The sequence below is a fragment of the Phyllobates terribilis genome, unplaced genomic scaffold, assembly GCF_046119375.1.
Source record: "Phyllobates terribilis strain yellow unplaced genomic scaffold, ASM4611937v1 Scaffold_71__1_contigs__length_7168151, whole genome shotgun sequence".
Lineage (NCBI taxonomy): Eukaryota > Metazoa > Chordata > Amphibia > Anura > Dendrobatidae > Phyllobates > Phyllobates terribilis.
Window position 1 is genome coordinate 3116610 of NW_027362831.1, and position 23043 is coordinate 3139652.

The 23043-nt window shown below is 46.9% G+C and overlaps 1 protein-coding gene across 2 annotated transcripts; it reads left to right on the forward strand.

The window, feature by feature from the left end:
- The first annotated feature begins 2765 nt into the window (after positions 1-2765).
- On the forward strand, positions 2766-22807 carry LOC141194437 (uncharacterized). 2 transcript variants are annotated; one of them, XM_073662349.1, is made up of 6 exons: positions 2766-2932; positions 3062-3241; positions 3321-3444; positions 3528-3625; positions 3823-3913; positions 20817-22807. In XM_073662349.1, exons 1-6 carry the CDS (start codon positions 2855-2857, stop codon positions 22025-22027), a joined length of 1782 nt encoding a protein of 593 aa, XP_073518450.1. In that variant the 5' UTR covers positions 2766-2854; the 3' UTR covers positions 22028-22807. The 2 variants fall into 2 exon arrangements, with proteins under 2 accessions (XP_073518450.1, XP_073518451.1); XM_073662350.1 differs by having other exon boundaries at positions 20820-22807.
- The last annotated feature ends 236 nt before the right edge of the window (positions 22808-23043 follow it).

A 23043-nucleotide genomic window follows, 5' to 3' on the forward strand; every position in this document is an offset into this window, starting at 1 on the left:
AAAGAAAAACTGAAATATCACATGGTCATAAGTATTCAGACCCTTTGCTTAGTATTGAGTAGAAGCACCCATTTGAGCTAGTACAGCCATGAGTCTTCTTGGGAATGATGCAACAAGTTTTTCACACCTGGATTTGGGGATCCTCTGCCATTCTTCCTTGCAGATCCTCTCCAGTTCCGTCAGGTTGGATGGTGAGCGTTGGTGGACAGCCATTTTCAGGTCTCTCCTGAGATGCTCAATTGGGTTTAGGTCAGGGCTCTGGCTGGGCCAGTCAAGAATGGTCACAGAGTTGTCCTGAAGCCACTCCTTTGTTATTTTAGCTGTGTCCTTAGGATCATTGTCTTGTTGGAAGGTGAACCTTCAGCCAAGTCTGAGGTCCAGAGCACTCTGGAAGAGGTTTTCATCCAGGATATTTTTGTACTTGGCCGCATTCGTGTTTCCTTCAATTGCAACCAGTCGTCCTGTCCCTGCAGCTGAAAAACACTCCCATAGCATGATGCTGCCACCACCATGTTTCACTGGTGGGATTGTATTGGGCAGGTGATGAGCAGTGCCTGGTTTTCTCCACACATATTGCTTAGAATTATCACCAAAAAGTTCTATCAATGTCTCCTCAGACCAGAGAATCTTATTTCTCATAGTCTGGGAGTCCTTCATGTGTTTTTTGAGCAAACTCTATGCGGGCTTTCATATGTCTTGCACTGAGAAGAGGTTTCCGTCAGGCCACTCTGCCATAAAGGCCCGACTGGTGGAGGGCTGCAGTAATAGTTGACTTTGTGGAACTTTCTCCCATCTCCCTACTGCATTTTTGGAGCTCAGCCACAGTGATCTTGGGATTCTTCTTTACCTCTCTCACCAAGACTCTTCTCCCACGATTGCTCAGTTTGGCTGGACGGCCAGATCAAGGAAGACTTCTGGTGGTCCCAAACGTCCTCCATTTAAGGATTATGGAGGCCACTGTGCTCTTAGGAACCGTGAGTACTGCAGAAATTCTTTTGTAACCTTGGCCAGACCTGTGCTTTGCCACAATTCTGTCTCTGAGCTCCTTGGGCAGTTCCTTTTGAGCTCATGATTCTCATTTGGTCTGACATGCACTGTGAGCTGTGAGGTATTATATGGACAGGTGTGTGCCTTTCCAAATCAAGTCCTATCAGTTTAATTAAACACAGCTGGACTCCAATGAAGGAGTAGAACCATCTCAAGGAGGATCACAAGGAAATGGACAGCATGTGACTTAAATATGAGTGTCTGAGCAAAGGGTCTGAATACTTATGACCATGTGATATTTTAGTCTTTCTTTTTTAATAAATTTGCAAAAATTTCTACATTTCTGTTTTTTTCAGTCAAGATGGGGTGCAGAGTGTACTTTAATGAGAAAAAAAATGAACTTTTTATAATTTACCAAATTGCTGCAATGAAACAGAGTGAAAAATTTAAAGGGCTCTGAATACTTTCCGTACCCACTGTATATGAGTTTCACTTTTTATATTGGCAAACTGAAATAAACTTTTTGATGATATTTTAATTTTGTGAGAAGCGCCTGTATATAGAACACCTCAATTTTTATATTACATAGGATTTTGTTCAAGTTTTTTTTTTTGTCCTAGATGCAACTTACTCAGCAGACATGCTTCATATGATATGGAATTGTCCTATCTTAGTGTCCTTTTGAACAGAAGTTCTAGCAGTCAATAGCAGGGTTTATACAATGCAGAACTTTCACCATTACTATGTGTACTAAGGTATGTTGAAGATCTGACTATCGATGAGCATCGTAAAATAGCGGTGGCACGTATGTTATATATGGCAAGGAAATTAATAGCCTAAAAATGGATAGCAGATCAGGAACCTGTGATGTCAGAATTTATAGACAAAGTTGATTGGCTAGTAAACTTGGAAAAAGGCATATACCTAACATCTCTTTTTATCTCTAAATATGATAAGTTATGGAGTTTATGGATTGATGGCTCCGGTTTGGCGTCCAGGAAATTGCAGAGATTTCGCTACATCTATGTTCTGGTGTCCTATAGAGTTAATTTTTTTAAACAAATGTTTAACATGTTAAAAAATAACAATCTGTCTTATGCTTTTTGCATGTTTTTTTCTTATTACAAGACTTGTTGGCGCCAATTTTCTTTTGAAACTTTTTAATATCTGCTTTTTTCTGGTGTTTTTATTGTAATATAGGAAAGCCTAAGGCCAGAAATAAACCCCATAAACACTGTATATGTAGACTTAGGTGTCAAGTAATTTCTGTCCATGGTGTTTGTGCAAACAAAAAAGCTTTTATAAAAGCCTGAAATTTCTGTGTGTGAATCAGAGATGAGATGTAATGTGATAGAAGATTAAAGTCCGGGGGAGACGGGAAACATTCATATAGACGGCCGGTGGTGATGTAGTCAGTGACGGACTCTGGCCAAATATGTTTCTAAAGCCGTAGTAGACGATGAAGATGTCATCCTCATCATGAAGTAGTTATTTCTCATTTCACGTGTAATGAATATTTCCGCAGTATTGCTAATGCTGATTCCAGTGACTATAAATGAGATGTGAATTAGCGTTATGGATGATGGGTATGTGAGAAATGTATTCAGCTGCAGATTCCGAGGAAGAAACTGCTTGTTGTCTGTGACCTAAAATATATAGGTTTTATTAGTAGATGTAAAGAAGAAAACTACTGTAAAATAATATATCTCCTCATATGTTTCCCTTATCTCCAGTAATTGTATTATTGCACAGGACTCTTTATGATGTTACATCGGCTCCTCTTCTTCTCATTCAGGTCTCGACAATATCGGATGCTTTCAGAGAAGATCTTCTATATAAGAAAATTTTCCTGATTTACCCATCAAAGATGGATATGGACAGAGACAAGATGGCGGAGAGGATATTACACCTCACCCTAGAGATCCTCTTCCGGCTTACTGGAGAGGTGAGAGATTCTGATGACGTCACATTACATCATTCTTATCTATGGGAATAACAGATGGACAGAACTGGAGAGGTGAGGACTCTGGAAATGTCTGTAGTGAGATTTATTAATGTGTCTCTCCATAACCAGGATTACACAGTAGTGAAGAAGACCTCTAGTGAGCGCTGTCAGGACCCTGTGTCTGAGGGATGGGGAAGACCCCTGAGCCCAATCACGGGGCCTCCACCTCACCCCCTGATACATGAGGACATCAATGACCAGAAGATCCTAGAACTCACCTACAAGATGATTGAGCTGCTGACTGGAGAGGTGACACTGCTGTGAATGCTGGGACATTATACAGTAACGTAAGGGATCAGTGGGATAACTGTATCATTGTTTGTGTCAGGTTCCTTTAAGGTGTCAGGATGTCGCTGTCTATTTCTCCATGGAGGAGTGGGAGTTTTTAGAAGGACACAAAGATCTGTACAAGGACGTCATGATGGAGGTTCCCCAGCCCCTCACATCACCAGGTAATAGACAGGACTGAATACACACGGCCTATAATTGTCTATATGTAAATAATGAATTCAGTCCCTGTATGTGTTTCCTCCAGATCTATCCAGTAAGAGAACAACACCAGAGAGATGTCCCCGTCCTCTTCTTCCACAGGACTGTAAACAAGAAGATCCCAATGTTCCTCAGGATCATCAGGTAGATGGAGAGAAGGTATCATGAGATCTCCCCTATGATGTGTAGACGGCTGTGAAGGTCTTGTGCTCAGTCTTGATTTATCCACCATTATTATATGTTTATACTAGTGTAATGAGACTGGTGGAGATGGAAGGATTAGCGCTCTTCTTAAATGTGACCCCTCCATCTGTCTGTGACTTTTACAATATTTGTTTCAGGGTGAAGATCTGACCCATATTAATACCACAGAGACATATGTGAGGGGTGATGAGAAGTGTAAAGAGGAGATTCCTACATATAACTACCCAGGTGAGTAGTAACCACTAAATGTAGAGAAGTCACAGATTCTTCTCAGTCACCGGCTGTGGCTACTTTATTGGTCGTGTAGCCCGGCCGTATCATAATCGTGTGATCACCATTTTTGCCTCTAGACCACAACATTCTCCTCCACCCAAAACTGTTCAAATGACTTTGTGTATTTGTCAGGGACGTCAATGACGACACCGGGGAGATCATATAATATCCCACCGCTGCCAACCATTTTGTCAGGGACGACTCCGGGGAGATCACACAATATCCCATTGCTAGCCGTCACTTTGTCAGGATTGAGCAGGGATTCGCGCACACACGATCCCGATTACTAAGTAGGTATCGGCAAGCGCGCAGTGAGCGTTTGGCGTACACACCTCCGGAGTCCAACGCATGGAATATATGTATACGGCCCAGTACGGTCACTGCCAGCTTCACGGTAACCCACTTATTATTATTCGCTGCCACCACCGACCAGCTATTAAAATACAATACAGACCTGATCAGACGCCTGCTTTCTGGTAACCTATGGCTTCGGGGGAGGGAACGATTACATAGCAAAAGAAACAGAATTATTACATTTTATATATAATCCAAAAGGGAGACAGTGTTTATGAAAAATATACAAAGATTTTACAAATGGAGACAATACAGTACAGAATATACAGTTACACAAAATAAAAAGGATTAATAGAAGACTTACTCGACAGATCGCAGAGACGATTCAGTCCAGCTGGAGAGGGGGGGTGCTCCACTTGATTTGACCATTATCGAACGGGACCCCTTACTTATAGCATCTATACCCCCCCCCCCCCTGCAATGAGTACTGACCCATTTTCGGTGGGGTCTTTTATGCCAAAGGGGGAGACCTGCCCACATACCCCCTGTAATGACATCACGTGGGCTGGTCTCCAGCCTTCATATTTTTATTAAAATATCTGGCTTCTGTGATAACTTATCGCTGGTTGATCGCAGAAGCCCGAAAGTGATACCATATATTTCCATTATGAATTTACCTTTCTTTAGAGACCACACATGACATAGCTGTGGTCTGTTATTTTGTACTTTTGCATTACCGCTCTCCGGAGTGGCATACAGCTATGGAAAATTATGCATATTATTCCTTAGCTGACCCTGCAACTAAAAATATGGGTCCCATTATTATCAGAGGAATAGAACTTTAGATATTTCATATTTCGCGTCGGTGCCGGACAGACTGAAGATTGTTGTTCAGCAAAAGGGGGAGGCCCTGGGGGGTGAGAGAGAATTCTTTTGAAGCCCGGGAGTACGTGCTTCTCACCTAGGTGTAAATTTATCGCAGGTCTCTGTTAATTGGGTTTGCCACCTCTCATGTGTGCTGCGATTTACATGGAGAGCTTCTTGTATTGACAAATGGTCAGTAAGGGAGGGGTAAAGAGCTGCTTGGGGAGAGCGACATTTTCTTAATATTTTCTAGGACCTCTCCCTCTCTTTGAGGTAGCATAGGGGCCGATTTACAGATCGCCCCTTAAAGGAGTATTCCCATCTCCAAGATTCTATCCCATTATATAGTAGGTGTAATAATAATAATATTATCAAATACCTCCAATTAGAAATGTAGTATAGTATTTTTGATTCGCCATCTCTCTTACCTCCTGTGCAGGCACTGCAGAACCTTAGTTATCCACGGTTACGTCCACTGATAAAGTCACAGTTAGTTAGATAGATGCTAGTGGTCGTAACCGTGAATACCTAAGGTCCTGTGGTGCCTGCACATGAGGAAAGAGATAGCGAATCAATAATACTATACTACATTTCAAATTGGAGATATTTGCTAATATTATTATTATTACACCAACTACATATTGGGATAGGATCTTGGAGATGGGAATACCTCTTTAAGCCTACCTCCTCAGTATCTCCTTGACTGTACAACCCGTCGGCGTTACCACATTCACTACCCTTCTTGTGCTGAATGGTAAAATCGGAATGCTGTAGAGCCAAGCTCCACCGCAGTAGTTTAGCGTTGTTACCAGACAACCGGTGCAGCCAGCTGAGGGGGTTGTGGTCAGTTACTATGGTGAAGTTGCGCACCGTATAGATAGGGCTGAAGCTTCCGCAGGGCCCACACTATAGCGAGGCATTCCTTCTCCACAGTGGCGTATACCACGTCCCGAAAACATCACCAGATGCTCTTCCCCCTGTCCGTTTACCTGGCTGAGCACAGCACTCAGGCCAAACACACTGGCATCCGTTTGGACTACAAATGGCCGGGTGAAGTCCGGGGCCTGCAGAACTGGGGAGCTGGCCAAGGCTGCTTTTAGCGCCGCGAAGGACTGCCCACAGTCAGCTGTCCACCTGACTGTCAGCGGTAGCTTCTTTTTCGTGAGATCCATCAGAGGCTTAGAAGGGCACAATAGTTGGGAACAAACTTCCTATAGTACCCTGCTGTATCCAAGAAGGACATCACCTGCTTCTTGGTTTTGGGGGAAGGCCAGGAGATGATGGTATCAACCTTCCCGGGCTCTGGCTTCAGAGTTCCGCCACCCACTCAGTTGACTAATCGCTGGAAAGTGGCAGGTGCATTCTTCAAGCCAGAGGGCATGACGAGGGATTTATACAGCCCAAATGGTGTAATGAAGGCGGACCTCTCCTGGGCCTCCTGTGACAGAGGAATCTGCCAGTATCCTCGACTCGGGTCCATAATTGTCCGGGCCCCAGCTAAGCGATCCAGCAGCTCATTGATGCGTGGCATTGGGTACGCATCAGTAGCTGTGATGGCATTTAGCCTCCTTTAGTCCACAGAGAACCGGGTGGTCCGGTCCTTTTTCGGAACCAGGACTACAGGCGAGGCCCACACAATCTTTGACCTTTTGGATCACTCCCAGTCGCAACATCTCACCTATCTCCGCCTTCATGTCTTTCTGCACCTCTAGAGAGACACGGTAAGCGGATCGATGGACTGGGGGGTGGCTCCCTATGTCCTCCTGATGGACAGCTAGCTGCGTCCTCCATTGTACACCCGTGAAGAGGCTCAGGTAAGTCAGGAACACCTCCCGCAGCTGGGACTTCTGGTCTGTGGATAGCTGCAGGTTGAATTCACCGTCCTCAATAGACCCTTTGTCTTGGGCTGTGGCCAGTAAGTCCACCGAGACTTCTGACTCGCCTTCTTCGGGGACGATACACATAGGAAGGGTACAGGCTTCCCTTTCATGATGAGCTTTCATCATTTTGACGTGGAAGACCTTCTGCCTCTTCCTGGCATGGTCAATGGTGACCACGTAGTTTACATCATTGAGGCGCTGGCATATGGGGTATGGGCCTTCCCAGGCCGCCTGAAGCTTGTTTTGGGACTAGGACCCACACCTTCTGACCACTTCAGGTCGTACCACAGCTTCTGGCTGGCCTGGGCCTGCACCATATTCTCATGCACCAGCTGCGTCATTGCCTGCATTTTGTCATGGAACCGCATGACCTACTCTATGACGGACATTTTGGGTGAGTTCAGTTCCACTTCCCAGGATTCTCTTACCAGACCAAGGGGCCCCCAGACTCGTCTGCCATACAGGAGCTCGAAGGGGGAGAACCCCATTGAGGCCTGTGGTACCTCTCTGTAAGCAAAGAGCAGGTGTGGGAGGTACCGCTCCCAGTCACGCCCATGGGACTCAACCAGCATCTTAAGCATCTGCTTAAGGGTACCGTTGAATCGTTCACACAAACCATTAGTCTGTGGGTGATACGAACTTGATACCAGGTGCTGCACCTGCATTTTCTTACAGACAAATTCCTTTAGACGAGACATGAACTGAGTCCCCTGGTCTATAAGCATCTCTCTGGGAAATCCTACTCTCGAAAAAATGGCCAGTAGTGCATCTGCCACCTTATCAGCCCGAATGGAGGACAGAGCTACTGCCTCTGGTTACCGGGTAGCATAATCTACCACAGTAAGGATGAACTGTTTTCCAGAGCTTCTGGGGATGGCCAGTGGTCCAATGATGTCCACAGCAATCCTCTGGAATGGCTCCTCTATCACTGGCAAAGGGATCAGGGGAGCCTTGGGTGCTCGCCCCGACTTCCCCACCCTTTGACACGTGATACAGGAGTGGCAGTAGTTGGCAACATCTGTCCCCATTTGGGGCAATAGAAGTGGTGTGATAGCCAGGCCTTGGTTTTGCAGACCCCCAAGTGTCCAGCTAGTGAAATCTCATGGGGAACCCACAACAACTACTCCCTAAATTGATAGGACACGACCAGCTGTCTTTCTCTCATCCACTCCTGTTGGGGGTTACATGGGACCGTTTCCCAGTACAACCTCCCCTGATCCCAGAATACCCTCTACTTATTGGATTCGGAGATGGGCTTCTCTGCAAGGTCCCTTAACGTCTCTAGACTGGCATCTGTGCACAGAGTTGCCTGGAACACCTGGCTGGAGGTAACCAGAAGCGACGTTAAGGCCCCAACCTCATTGGAACCGTCTAGTACCGGCTCTGGGTCCACAGCCAGTTCTGTTGTCCCACCAGGTGATGAGGGCCCAGAAGGCAGCGCATCGCGTGCGTTCTGGGCACTCATACTTTGAGTGACAGCGGCTATGTAGGCCGTCTCCCCGGAGGACAACAACCCTTTACCATCAGCCTGACAGGCTGGGGGCACCATCTACCCATCAACCCCCAATACCTCAGGAGCCGTGCCAATAATGGGACAGTTACGACCTGCCAAGTCACAGTCCGTCGTGACACTGGTCGGCGGCACGGGACCGCTGGCTTCAAAGTCTCCTTGCCTGCTCCCTTTGTCACCCTTAGCACTCACGCTGGCTTCGTTTTGGGGGTCCTCAGCAACATCACCCCACAGGGCGACATGGTTGAGCACTCCTTTACTACAAGACATATTATCATTATGCATCATATTTTTCCCCTTCTCCCATGACAGCACCACCTGAGAGAGGGTATCCGCCCACCAAGGACAGGAACCTACTGAATAAAAAGGCGGTACCTCTCCTCCGCATCAGTTTTGGTTCCTGTCCCTGATGGGAGCCTCACCAGGTGGTACCTCACGTACCTGGATTATGGACGGTGCGGCCTGGAGGCCGTGGAAGCAGCAGATGGTCCCTGTTCCCAGCCCGTCTGGCTGCTGCCCGGGTCTGCGTGTGGGGAGGAGGTGCTGTTTCTGGATTCCTCCCCGCGTGCGCCGGGGCCTGCGGCCGGGTCTGCGCCTCGCAAAGATGAACTGAGCGCGCCGGCCGGCAGGTCTTCCGGGCTGCGCACGTGGGGGTCGCGTCGCACCCTGTGGCGGAGCGCGCCGGAAGTCCGGGCTGCGCACGCGCGGGGTGCTGACGCGCCCTATCACGGAGTGCGCCGGAAACCGGGTCTGCGCATGCGCGGGTGGGAAGCTGTCATCCCGCTGCAAGCGCGCCGGGTGCCGCTGGGCTGCGCACGCGCAGAGGCAGGTGGATCTGCGGGTAGCGCGCCAGCTGGCTAAAATTAAAAAAAAAAAAAGAGAGATGAGCACACTGCCGGAAAGGGAGGAGCCTAAAGGAGGTGGAGCCCTACTGCTTTTAAGGATGGGGAGCAATCAGGATGGCGGTGTCTGCATCCCCGCCATGATGGATGAGGAACCGCAGTCACCTGGGCAGCAGCTGTCACCGCCACAGGAAGTACAGCAGCAGCCACAGCCATCAAAGCAGCGCAAGCAACTCAAACAAATGGAACGGGAATCTTCCCATCGACAAAGTCACAGCAGTGAGGGGCGTACGAGTTCCGACAAGACTGGTCAGAAAAGACTTCGTCAGTCCACCTCCGCCAGATGGGAGCCCTCATGTGAACGGCAACCACCGCCTCCGGTACCCTAGTCTGAACGGCAGTGTGGTGAGTGATCTTCGTGAAAGTCTCACCTTGAATAATGTGCTCTTCTCTCTCTCTCTTTTCCTCCTTCTTCTCCTTTTATTTCTTGGGGCAGGAGGCGAAGAAGTGTAGTGCTAAAAGTAAAAACAGGGAGTGTGCTTTATGCAAAATCGGTCTTCCCACCTCCTATGCCAAAAACCTATGCTCGGACTGTATTCAGAAAACCATTGCAGAGGAGTCCCCCAGGTTTTCTTTAGAATTAAAGGATCTAATCCAGACAGAGGTCAGAGAGTCCTTAAGAGGCTTAACCTCACTCAAAAAGAAGAAGCGAAAACTAGTTTCTTCAGAATCAGAGGAATCAGTGGAGTCCCGTTTTACGAGAGAACTGCCTTCCTCCTCTAATCACTCCTCATCGTCATCGGAGTCTTCGGATGATGATGGGGGGGGCAGACCTTGTTTTTCGGTTGAGAATACTGAGAGACTAGTTAAAGCCGTCAGAGGGACTATGGGTATTACCGATACCAAAGTGCCCAGAACAGTCCAGGATGTTATGTTCAGGGGCTTAGACCAAAGGAGGAGACGCTCATTCGCGGTCAATGACAGGATTAAATCTCTGATAGAAAGGGAATGGAAGAAACCGGAGAGGAAGGGTCAGCTGCCGTCATCCTCCAAGCGGAGGTACCCCTTTGAGGATGAGGATGCGGCTAAATGGGACAAAACCCCTAAGATTGACGTGGCCATTTCAAAATCTTCAAAAAAAAAAAAAATCCACTCTGCCCTTTGAGGATTTAGGAGCCTTAAAAGACCCACTGGATAAAAAAGCGGAGTCCTTCCTTAAGCAAACCTGGGAGTCGTCAGCAGGGGCCCTTAAACCGGCAGTAGCAGCGACCTGCACTGCTAGATCTATGATGATCTGGCTTCAACAATTGGAAGACCAGATCAGGGGGAATGTGTCCAGGGAGAAAATTCTATCAGACCTTCCTCTTGTGCAGGGAGCGGCTGCATTCCTGGCAGATGCATCGGCAGATTCAGTTAGGCTGGCTGCCCGGTCTGCAAACCTCTCTAATGCAGCCCGTAGGGCGCTATGGCTCAAGAGCTGGCCAGAAGATGTGCAGTCACAGTCTAAACTGTGCTCAATCCCTTGTGAGGGGGACTTCTTGTTCGGCAAAGGTCTAGATGACATCCTAGATAAAGTTCCCGATTTAACAGTTTCTTTCGGAAGAGAAAATACAGCCGCAGTAAAGCTCCCAGAGACCAAGGTAGCTGGAAAGACCGAAAGCCGTATAGCAGAGGCTTCATGTTTGGGGGTCCCTCCTCCGAGAATAAGAAAGCCCCTAAGTGACAGTTCCCCCCGGGTGGGAGGAAGATTGTCCCACTTCCTGCCTGCCTGGAAGGAAATTTCATCCAATTCTTGGATCTTAGGGATAATCAGGAGGGGGCTCACATTAGAGTTCAAAAGCAGGCCCAAGAACACTGTCAAAATATCAGCCCCAGAGGTTTAGCGGAACAGATAGCCTTACAGCAGGAAGTTCTCTCTCTGCTCATGAAAGGAGTTCTGGTGGAAACACCTGCACCCGAGCAAGGAAGAGGATTCTATTCGACTCTCTTCCTAATAAAGAAGCCGGACGGCTCCTTCAGGACCATTGCGAACTTAAAGAGACTGAACGACCATTTAATCTACAGGCCTTTCAAGATGGAAACAATAAAATCAGCCATAAAGATGTTATTTCCGGACTGTTTTATGTGCGTCCTCGATCTGAAGGACGCCTACTACCACGTCCCGATTTTGCCAGATCATCAACAGTTTCTAAGAGTAGCTGTACAATTCGGCAGGCACGTAAGGCATTTTCAGTTCGCAGCTCTTCCCTTTGGCATTTCCATGGCGCCGAGAGTCTTCACAAAAATCATTCTGGAGGTCACAGCGCACTTGAGGGAAAGAGACATTTTGGTCATCCCTTATCTGGACGACTTCTTAGTAGTGGGCAGATCAAGTCAACTCTGTGCTCTAGCCCTGGCGGACGTCATGGCCAGTCTAAGACGCCTAGGTTGGCTGTTAAATCTGGAGAAGTCAAGGCTGGAACCAAAGAGGGTTCAGTCTTTCCTGGGTCTCATTCTGGACTCAGAAAACCAAACCTGTCTTCTGCCAGAGGAAAAGAAACTGAAGATCAGATCCCTAACATCTCAGGTTGTCAGCAATCCGACCATGACCCTGAGGAGTGCAATGTCTCTGTTGGGTACAATGACGTCTTGCATCCCGGCGGTTCAGTGGGCCCAGCACCATTCCAGATGTCTTCAACAGGAGATTCTGGCAGCGGACAGGCGGCTCAAAGGTCGCCTGAATGGGAAAATATCTCTTCCAGATGTTGTGATCAACTCCCTGGACTGGTGGACATCTCCGGTCAACCTATCTTTGGGGGTTCCTTGGACCTTCCAGGTGTCGGATACAATTACAACAGACGCAAGTGCGGAAGGTTGGGGAGCTCACCTAAGGGATCGTTCTGTACAAGGCCTCTGGTCGGACAGCGAGACAAGTCTCTCTTCCAACATGAAAGAGCTGTTGGCAGCCAGAAACGCGCTAAAAGAATTCAGTTCTGTTCTTCAGGGTCCTCACGTCAGGATAATGTCAGACAACAGATCAACAGTCGCCTACATCAATCATCAGGGGGGTACCAGATCTCTCCCTCTGATGTTAATAGCGGATCAGATCTTCAGGTTTGCCGAGAGTCGGCTGGTTACGCTCTCGGCACTGCATATAAAAGGGGAAGAGAACATAAAGGCCGATTTCTTGAGTCGTCACATCTTGAAACAAGGAGAGTGGGAGTTGAATCCAGCCGTTTTTCAGCAGATTGTGGATCGGTGGGGACAGCCCCAGATAGATCTGTTTGCAAACAGACACAATCGGAAGACCGAAACCTTTTGCTCCCTGAATCCAAAAGAGGGGGCGTTTGCGGTGGACGCGCTGCAGATTCAGTGGGATTTCACTCTAGCTTATGCCTTTCCCCCTTTAGTACTGATCCCTACTATCCTGAGGAAGATCCGAGAGGAACGGGCGAGGGTTATATTGATCGCCCCGTTCTGGCCCAAGAGACCATGGTTCACTTGGATGAAGAGAATGTCCCAAGCAGATCCATGGGTTCTTCCGGACATCCCGGATCTCCTCAGGCAGGGCCCAGTCTGTCATCCCCAAAGAGCGGGCCTGCATTTGACGGCTTGGATTTTGAGAGGTCGCTATTGACGCAAAGGGGGGCACTGTATAATTATGACTTGGCAGCAAATAGATGGATCATTAGATTTATTAAAGCCTGTCATAGATCCAGACCTATTCCTGTTCCAAGAATGCCTCCTTGGGACCTTAATTTAGTTCTGGAAGCATTAACCAAACCTCCCTTCGAGCCCTTAGAGAAGGTTTCAGAAAAAATCTTAACTTTAAAGACTGTGCTATTGGTGGTCCTGACATCAGCTCGTAGAGTCAGTGACTTACACGCACTATCCGTTAACCATCCATTCACTCAAGTATGTATGGATAGAGTAATCTTAAGACCAGACCCGGCCTATCTTCCAAAGGTAGCCTCCAAGTTCCATAGGACGCAAGTAATCACTCTCCCTTCCTTCTATCCTAATCCTAGGGATTCTGAGGAACATAAGCTTCACACCTTAGGTGTTAAGAGGGTGTTAGTCCAGTATTTGGAAGTGACAAAAGCCTGGAGAAAGAGTGACGCTTTATTTATATCCTTTCAGGGGGCTAGGAAAGGACTTAAGGTTACAAGGGGGACCATAGCTAGATGGGTCAGGGATACTATTACCTTAGCCTACTCTTCTAAGCAATCTGCCGGTTCCTGAGAACCTGAAGGCCCATTCCACCAGAGCGGTAGCTGCTTCCTGGGCTGAGAAGGCGGATGTGCCCATCGACATTATATGTAAGGCGGCAACTTGGTCATCCCCTGCTACATTTTACAAACATTACCGTCTTGACCTTTCCTCTTCTACTGATCTGTCCTTTGGTAGAAGGGTGTTGCAAGCGGTGATCCCTCCCTCTGGTATTTGATCTCTATAAATCTCTCAGGTGGTGCTGTCATGGGAGAAGGGGAAAAGATCCTAGTTACTTACCGGTAACGGGATTTTACAGAGCCCATGACAGCACCCTATTAATTCCCTCCCCTTTATCACTGTGGTGTGCACTTTTTTTAAGGTGTTTAGTACATATGTTGAGGTGGTGGTTATGTATTAACCTGTCTTCGGAGGCCCTCTCATGCTCTGAAACAAAACTGATGCGGAGGAGAGGTACCGCCTTTTTATTCAGTAGGTTCCTGTCCTTGGTGGGCGGATACCCTCTCTCAGGTGGTGCTGTCATGGGCTCTGTAAAATCCCGTTACCGGTAAGTAACTAGGATCTATCGTCCATATAATGCAGTATTTTCCTCACAGACGATATTAGATCAGGGAGGGTTGTCAGGAATATATTGGGCAATCAACCGTCCCAGATCAGTCCCCATAAGCACATTTGTCGGGAGGTTCTCGGAGACACCCCCTTTTTCCCGCAACCTCCTCCCCGCACCCAAGTCTAGGAAAACCCTGGCCATTGGCAAAGGACGGTGAGCACACCCAATCCCGGTGACAGTCAGGGTTTTCCCAGGGATAAGGTCTTCAGGGGACACCAACTCAGAGCGGATGAGGGTCCATTCGGCTCCGGTGTCCTTGAGCCGCATAGTGACTTTATCACCCACAGTGACTGATTGTAAGTTGTCACAGACCCCCTAGCTTCCCCACCCACAAAGAGAACCGCTGCAGTAGGCCCCTGGTCCTTGGGTGTAGGGCTCTTCTTCTGCCTCTACAAGCAGGTGAGGCTGATGTGACCAGTCCTGTCACAGGTATAGCACTGGCGTGAGTCAGATGCAGGCCAGGTGCTGGAAGATGGGGCAGTACCCGCTGAGGGCCGGCTGGCTGGAACACTGGCTGTGGTTGTCGGCTTACTCCCTTTCCATCTGGCGGCGGCTGACTTCCGCACCTCTAGTGTGCGGTTGGCCTCATAAGCATCTGCGATCTGGGCTGCTGTGGCGGCTTCCTTTGGCTCCCGGTCCATCACAACTGTTTCACTTCCGCAAGGCAAAGATGAAGAAACTGGTCCTTCACCATCAGATCCTTCAGGTCCTCGAAGGTACTGCTCAAAGTTGGTCCTGAGCCCATCAACCACGTCACCGTAGCTACCATGTAGTCCACACTGGAGGGCTCGGAACTTTTGCTGGTAAATCTCTGGAGTCGGCTTGTACTTTTTTTTATCAGGGCCTGCTTGACGGCCTCATAGTCTCCATCTTGGTCTCAAGGGAGAGAAGAAAACACCTCCAGAGCTTTTCCTCTGAGCCCTGGGGTTAAATACCTGGCCCACTGGGCTTCAGGCAGCTGGTACTGCCTGCAGACTTTTTCAAATCCCTGCAGAAATAGCTCCAAGTCCCCATCCTTTTCCATTACCGGAAAATTCTCAGGACGGGGTTTAAAGCTGTTGGTGTTGCCTGGCTCACAGCCCGATGGGGCAGATCTCAGCAGCTGGATTCGGGCTAACTCCAGCTGGTACCACTGCTCATCTTGCTACTTTCGCTCAGCAGCCACTCTGTCAGCTTGGGCCTGTCGCTCAGCAGCCTCTTCAAACAAGATTGCGATAAACTATACAGAAAACATTACACCTGTGCCATGATATATCTCTAAGCTGTGCATGGCTGATGGCTGTAATATACGTTTATTCACGCCTGCAGAAGATGTGTTGGCATGGCTCGAGCTCTGGTTTCATTGAATCACTCCACTTAATAAATTCCATTATGTTTTCCCCTCACCCATGACAGCACACCTTGAGAGAGGGATCCACCCCACCAAGGACAGGAAAACGTCTGAAATAAAAGGGCGGTACCTCTCCCTCGCTTCAGTTGGTTTCCTGTCCTTAATGGGAACCTGTTGAAGATGTCCATACTTACCTGGGCCTGTTCTGGTGTGGAAGAGCGGGCAGCAGCCAGTGCACCGGGTTCCAGGTTCCAGAAGCACCATCCGCGGTTCCCTGGAGCCGTGTCCGAGCGTGCGCAGGCGGTGAGGAGGGCTCCGGCTCCCCGCAGACCGCTGCGCTGTCCTCACCCTGCCGCAAGCTCCTGGCTGGCCGCACGCCGGGAGCGGCGTCTTCCGGGTGTGACGCGCCTGACGGCGCGGCGCACGCTTGGAGAGGCGTGCCCGATGACGTCGGAGGGCGGCACCCGGATCCAACATGGCAGCGCCCTGTAAGCGTTTGCCGGCCGGAGGTTCCGGATGTGCTCTATTTTGGAGGGGTTGTCCTGGTCAAATGCTGCCTTGTGGTATAGCAGCTATGGCAGACCAGGACAGCCAGGAACAGCAGCAGCTGACCCCTCCATCTCAACAACGCCAGCGGAAGAAGCAGTCGGACGCCTCTCACGCGGACAGCCGCTCCAGCAACCGTAGCTTCAGCAGAAGTAAGGTGTTGGACACTTCAGGGCCATCCAGAAGGGATTCATCTTATGTCCCGCCACAGCCTCCAAATCCGGTACCCTTTTGTGACTTCAGGGGTGAGTGATCTTTGTGAATGTCACTTAATAGTAACGCGGGTTACTAGGTGCGCGTGTGCTCCTAGTAACCCGATGTTTACCATGGTTACCAGCCTGCTCCTGCTTCAGCAGGCTGGTAACCAGGAGCAGGACATCGTGGAAAGATTCTTTCCACGATGTCACTGCTCCCCTGATCGTTGGTGAGCCTGCCTGTTTGACAGCTCACCAGCGACCACATAGCGACGCAGCAACGATCCCTGACAGGTCGTATCGTTGTCGGGATCGCTGCAGCGTCGCTAAGTGTGACGGGGCCTTTAAGGACCATTATCAACCTCAAAAGTCTAATTCAGCTGATAGAGAACCAGACTTTCAAGATGGAATCAGTGAACTCAGCAGTAAAACTCCTACACCACAATTGTTTCATGGCAGTTATCAACCTAAAAGATGCCTACTTATCACGTCCCAATCCATCCAGACTACCAGAAGTACCTAAGGGTAGCCCTATTCATCCAAGGGGAATTGAGACATTTCCAATTTACTGCCCTACCTTTTGGACTCTCAATAGCACCGAGAGTGTGTACAAAGGTTATAGCTTAGGTGACAGCCTTTTTCCAAATCAAAAAACGTGATGATTGTTCCCTACTTGGACGACTTTTCGGTAATAGGGAAATCGGAGGACCACTGTTCCTCTCAACCTTTAGAGGTCAGGACAGCCTTACACCAGCTAGGATGGTTGATAAATATTCAAAAATCAAAACTATCCCACTCAAGGACTCAGATCTTTCTGGGCTTGAACCTAAACTCCCAACTCCAAGTCTGCTTCCTCCCGGAAGACAAGGTTTGCAAAATAATCAGCTTGGTCTCAAGGGCCATAAAGTCTCCTGTCATGTCCCTGAGAGGAGTGATGTCCCTACTGGGCTCCTTGACGTCCTGTCTCCCGGCTGTCAAATGGGCCCAAGGTCATATGAGGCTTCTTCAGTGGGAGGTCCTGTCAGCCCAAAAATCCTTCAACGGACATTTCGAAAAAAGACTGTCTGTCTCTTTCCTTGCAGGCGGTGTAGACTCCCTCTCATGGTGGACAAACAGGGAGGATCTGATCTCAGGCTTGCAGTGGTCCAGACCAGTCGACCATACAATTACAACAGATGCAAGTGGCTCCAGCTGGAGGGGTCATCTAGCAGATCTCTCGGTTCAGCGGCTCTGGCTACATCACGAGATAGGGGCATCATCGAACCTAAAAGAGCTGTTGGCATTGGAGAAATCCCTGATACACTTCCTTCCCCACATACAGGGTCGCCATGTCCAGATCAGGTCTGACAATCGGACGACAGTAGCTTATATAAATCACCAGGGAGGAACAAGATCACGTTCCCTGATGGTAGTGGCAAACAGAATCCTGCAACTAGCAGAACAGCATCCCCCATCCCTCAGTGCTCTTTACATCCGGGGGGTAGAAAATTCAAAAGCGGATTTCCTCAGTCGCCACACTTTAAGACAGGGAGAGTGGACTCTAAACCCGATAGTCTTCCAACAAGTTATCCAGCTATGGGGGTCACCGGACATAGATTTGTTCGCCACCAGGGCAAACAGGAAGGTGGAGAGATTCTGTTCACTAGATCCGACAGAGAATCCCTATGCTGTAGACGCTCTCCACATACCCTGGAAGTTCACGAAGGCCTACGCTTTTCCACCGATGGTAATGATCCCTGCAGTTGTGAGGAAAATTCAGGAGGAGGGGGCAAGGATAATTATGATAGCCCCCTTTTGGCCAAAAAGACCCTGGTTCTGCCTGCTTCGCCAAATGTTGGTCTCAAATCCCTGGGTTCTGCCGGACAGGCCGGACCTTCTCATCCAGGGGCTAATGTTCCATGCACAAGCCAAAGGTTTTTCCATCTGGTGTCTTAGAATTTGAGAGGATGTTACTGAGAAATAGGGGGTTTTCTCCAGGCCTAGTTTCCACCCTATTGGGTAGTAGGAAGCCCATAACAACTAAGATCTATAGCAGAATCTGGGGAAAATTCCTGGTTTTTATAGACTCCCGTTGTCGGATAAACCTCCAATTAAAGATGTCCTAGAGTTTTTACAGAAGGGACGTGACCTGGGGTTAGCTATGGGAACACTTAAAGGTCAGGTGTCCGCCCTAGGGGCGCTCTATAATTGCAACCTGACAGGGAACATGTGGGTCTCTGTTCCAGAGCTAAGCCAGTTCGGGCCTCAGAGTCCCTTCCTGGGACCTGAATTTGGTTTTAAACGCACTCTCTGGCGACCCATTTGAACCCCTGCAGGTTATCTCTCCAAAGTTCCTCACCCTCAAAACCATTCTCCTGGTGGCTCTAACATCGGCCCGTAGGGTGAGTGACCTGCAGGCCCTTTCTGTTCATCCCCCATACACTCAAATTAATGATGACCGGGTCGTCCTACGTACAGATCCAGCATACCTTCCAAAAGTAGTTTCCAGATTCCACTGTAATCAAGAAATTGTGCTTCCCTCATTCTGCAGTAACCCAAAAAACCCCGGGGAGGTTAGATTCCACAATCTAGATGTTAGAAGGGCTTTACTACAGTACATAGACATGACTAGTCAGTGGAGGAAGGATCGCTCCTTGTTTCTGGCCATTGAGGGGAGTTAGAAGGGTCATGGGGTGTCAAAAGGAACTATTGTCTAGCTTACATATCTACAGGTGTTCCGGCACCGGACGGTGTTTAAGCTCATTCCACCAGAGCTGTCGCAACCTCCTGGACAGAGAGAGCAAACGTCTCTATTGACCAGATATGTAAACCTGCTACTTGGTCTGCACCATCCACCTTCTACAAGCACTATAGGTTGGTTCTATCCTCCTCTGACCTCACCTTTGGGAGAAGGGTACTTCAGGCGGTGGTCCCTCCATAGGGTGCTCATATTCTCCAAAATTCTCTCAAGGTGTGCTGTCATGGGTGAGGGGAAAACACCATGGTTACTTACCGGTAGCCGGTTTTTCCTGAACCCATGACAGCACCCGCCGTTTTCCCCCCGTTTCTTTCTCACACCCTGGTGAGCACTTTACGTTTTGGGTGATTATATATATATATATATATGTATGTATGTATGTATGTATATGTGTGTGTGTGTATATATATATATATATATATATATATATATATATATATATATATAATGTATACCTCCTTGCATGAGTATGGACCCATCTTCAGCTGGGTCTTTTATGCCGAAGGGGGGTCCTGCCCACACACCCCCTTGTGATGACCTCGCGTGGGCGGGGCTCCACCCTTCATGTTTTTATTAAAAACTCTAACTTCTGCGATAACTCCTTGCTGGTTGCAGAAGCTCGCAAGTTATACCATATTTTTTATTACGAATTTACCTTTCTTTAGAGACTACAAATGGCATAGCTGCGGTCTGTTATTGTTGTACTTTTGAATTATAGCTCACCGGAAGGACGTACAGATCCGGAAAAATATACGTATTGTTCCTTAGCTGACCCTGCCGCTAAAAATGTGTCCCATTGTTATCGGAAGTATGGAACTTCCGATATTACATATTTCGTGTAGGTGCCAGCGAGACTGCAGATTGGACACATATGCAAATGAAGATGTCTTGGTGTGAGGTAGGACGCCTTTGAAACTTAGGAGCTGCATCCTCCTCACCCAGGTGTATATTCACCACCCCTGTCTCTCCATTTGATATGTTAACTAGAATGGACACTTGGTGGCTGCTGCTATTTGCATAGCAACAGCTCCTTAGATGGCAAGCTTCTTTTACTCTGATAGATGGTCGATAAGAGAGGGGGGGGGGGCTTGGGGAAAGAGATTTTTAATATTTTCTATGACATTGGGGAGGTAAATTTTTTTTTTTTTACTCTGTCTTCTTTTACAGGTTCATTCATGATAGTTTGATTGTGGTGGGATCGGCCTGCCTCACTTTTTTGAGTCTGTAGCTCCCTGGTAGTCTTTAAAAAAAGGTGTCCATTGCCTCTTCCAAATGCCCGAAGTCTAAATTAAAGACACCTTAGCTCTGCTCTATTATAAAAAAGTTCTCTTTGAATGTCTAATAGTTATGCCAACTACATGGATGCTAAATGTGGTTCGGACACACTGCAAGGCTCAGAAGCGAGGGGGAAATTTCACTTTGGGAGAGCTGATATTGCTGGATTGGTTTATGGAAGCCATGTTGATTCCCAAGAGCCTATGAGCCACTAATAATGTGGAAACCTATGTTTTTCCACTGACAGATGATGGACCTGATTGAGGGCTTGTTTTTTTTGTGAGATGAGTAGAAGTTTTTATTGGTATCATTTTTGCCCACATTACATTATTTGGTGCCTTTTTATTCCATATTTGGGAGACACAATGAACACACAATTGAACACCACGCTCTACTAGTTCATCCTATGAAGTATTCTATTGGACTGTAATCTGTCATTGTCTTGGTGAATAATTAATATTTTTTTTACATAACTTGCCATTTTAACAGACATTTTAAGTAGAAATGTTCAAAAATATAAAATTCAACTATATTTATTCAAAAATATTAATTTGTTTTATTGTTTAGCAGAAGACTGTACCAAGAGATCAGAGGGACAGCTGACCTCTTCAATTTTTAAATCAGATGACCTTGAAATCCCACAGGATACAATTGAAGTGAATGGCATTACTCCAGATATACCATCATCCCTTCACAGCAAAGATTTGTCATCTGAGCCTTTGATACAGGTCCTGTCTTCTGATTCATTACCGACTACTAAGGAAAATCAAGGTCACAAAATAAGCATTAAAAAACGAACTGCTTCTAATGCAAAGAAGCCATTTTCAAGTTCAGAATATGGAAATGGTTTTCCCCTCAAAAAGTCTTTTCTTAAACATCAAAGAATTCACACGGTAGAGAATAGATTTTCTTGTTCCAAGTGTGGGACATGTTTTAACCAGAAATCAGATCTTGTTAGGCACCAGAGAAATCACACAGGGGAGAAGCCATTTTCATGTTCAGAATATGGAAAACATTTTAACCATAAATCAGATGTTGTTATACACCAAAGAACCCACTCATGGGAGAAGCCATTTTCATGTTTAGAATGTGGAAAATGTTTTAACCTTAAATCAAACTTTGTAAAGCACCAGAGAACCCACACAGGGGAGAAGCCTTTTTCCTGTTCAGAATGTGGGAAATGTTTTGTACAGAAATCAACTCTTAATAAACATCAGAGAACTCACACAGGAGAGAAACCTTTTTCATGTTCAGAATGTGGGAAATGTTTTGTACAGAAATCAACTCTTCATAAACATCAGAGAACTCACACAGGAGAGAAGCCTTTTTCATGTTCAGAATGTGGGAAATGTTTTGTACAGAAACCACATCTTAATGCACATCAGAGAACTCACACAGGAGAGAAACCTTTTTCATGTTCAGAATGTGGGAAATGTTTTGTACAGAAATCAACTCTTAATAAACATCAGAGATCTCACACAGGAGAGAAGCCTTTTTCATGTTCAGAATGTGGGAAATATTTTACATGGAAATCAACTCTTAAAGAACATCAGAGATCTCACACAGGAGAGAAGTCTTTTTCATGTTCAGAATGTGGAAAATATTTTACACGGAAATCAACTCTTAATGGACATCAGAAAAGTCACACAGGGGAGAAGCCTTTTCATGTTCAAAATGTGGGAAATGTTTTAATCAGAAAACGCATTTTGGTAGCCACCGGAGAACCCACACAGGGGAGAACGCTGCAACAACACCCAACTAGTCTTTGTGCAGACTAGAAAGGCCCTAGCTGCACAACTAAAATCACATTGGACCTACATCATTAATAAGCCATTGAGGGGTTTCTCATACCTCCTGAGGAACCAGAGAGGAGGCCCCAACACTCTGTCAATTAGGGGAAAGGAAATTGTGAAGTAAGATACGAAAACCCTGGGTGAGAAACTAAATCACATTAATATAGGGCAAAGAAGGTTAGCTAAGGAGAATCAAAAATAAAAGGAACAAGTATAACCTTGCAGAAACCTAACAGTGGTAAAAGGAAAAGGTACTGGGAGGGAAAGCAAATAGACCCAGAGGATAGTTTCACCTTTGTGGTGAAACTTACAAAAAGAGGGGTATATTACCTTTATCCCTTTGTGTTCAGCAAAAGTCCTTTTTCCAGTTCTGGATTTTGCATGTTTTTTGTATGTGCATGTATCTCTAGTAGATGTGTGTTCTGGGGACATTGTTTCCCTTTCCAGCTCAGTCTTTATTGCATTCTCAGGTAGGATTTCATTCCACCATATCTTTATTAGGTAAATAAACAAAAAAGCTGCCTCAACGTGTCCTATTTATATGAGATCTCAGTGAATAAGGGCTTTTTGCCAGAAACGCGTTGAGATGTATTCCCAACCTGTATGATCTTTTAATTAGTTTGCAATAAATTGAGGATTTTAATTATTTTTGGGACGCACCATAATTATTTTTCCCATATCTTTATTACTGTTCTGGTGTAAAAATTTGCTCTCTTATATGCATTTGGGAGATGGTGACCAAATATTGCTGTATATTATATGACCTACTGGTATGGTTTGCTTAATTGTGATACTTTCCTTTTAATCGTTTTTATGAATTTGTTGATATATGTTAATAAAGAATATTTTTTTATTTCCAAATTTGGCTCTCATCCCTGTATGAAGTTTTGGTTTTGCTGATTTTATGTAGGGAGAGCTCTTGATGGTGTTGGCCCATTGTGTAAAAATACTTTGTTCATTTGGTGTGCAATCTGTACAGCACTTTTATGGACATCAGAAAC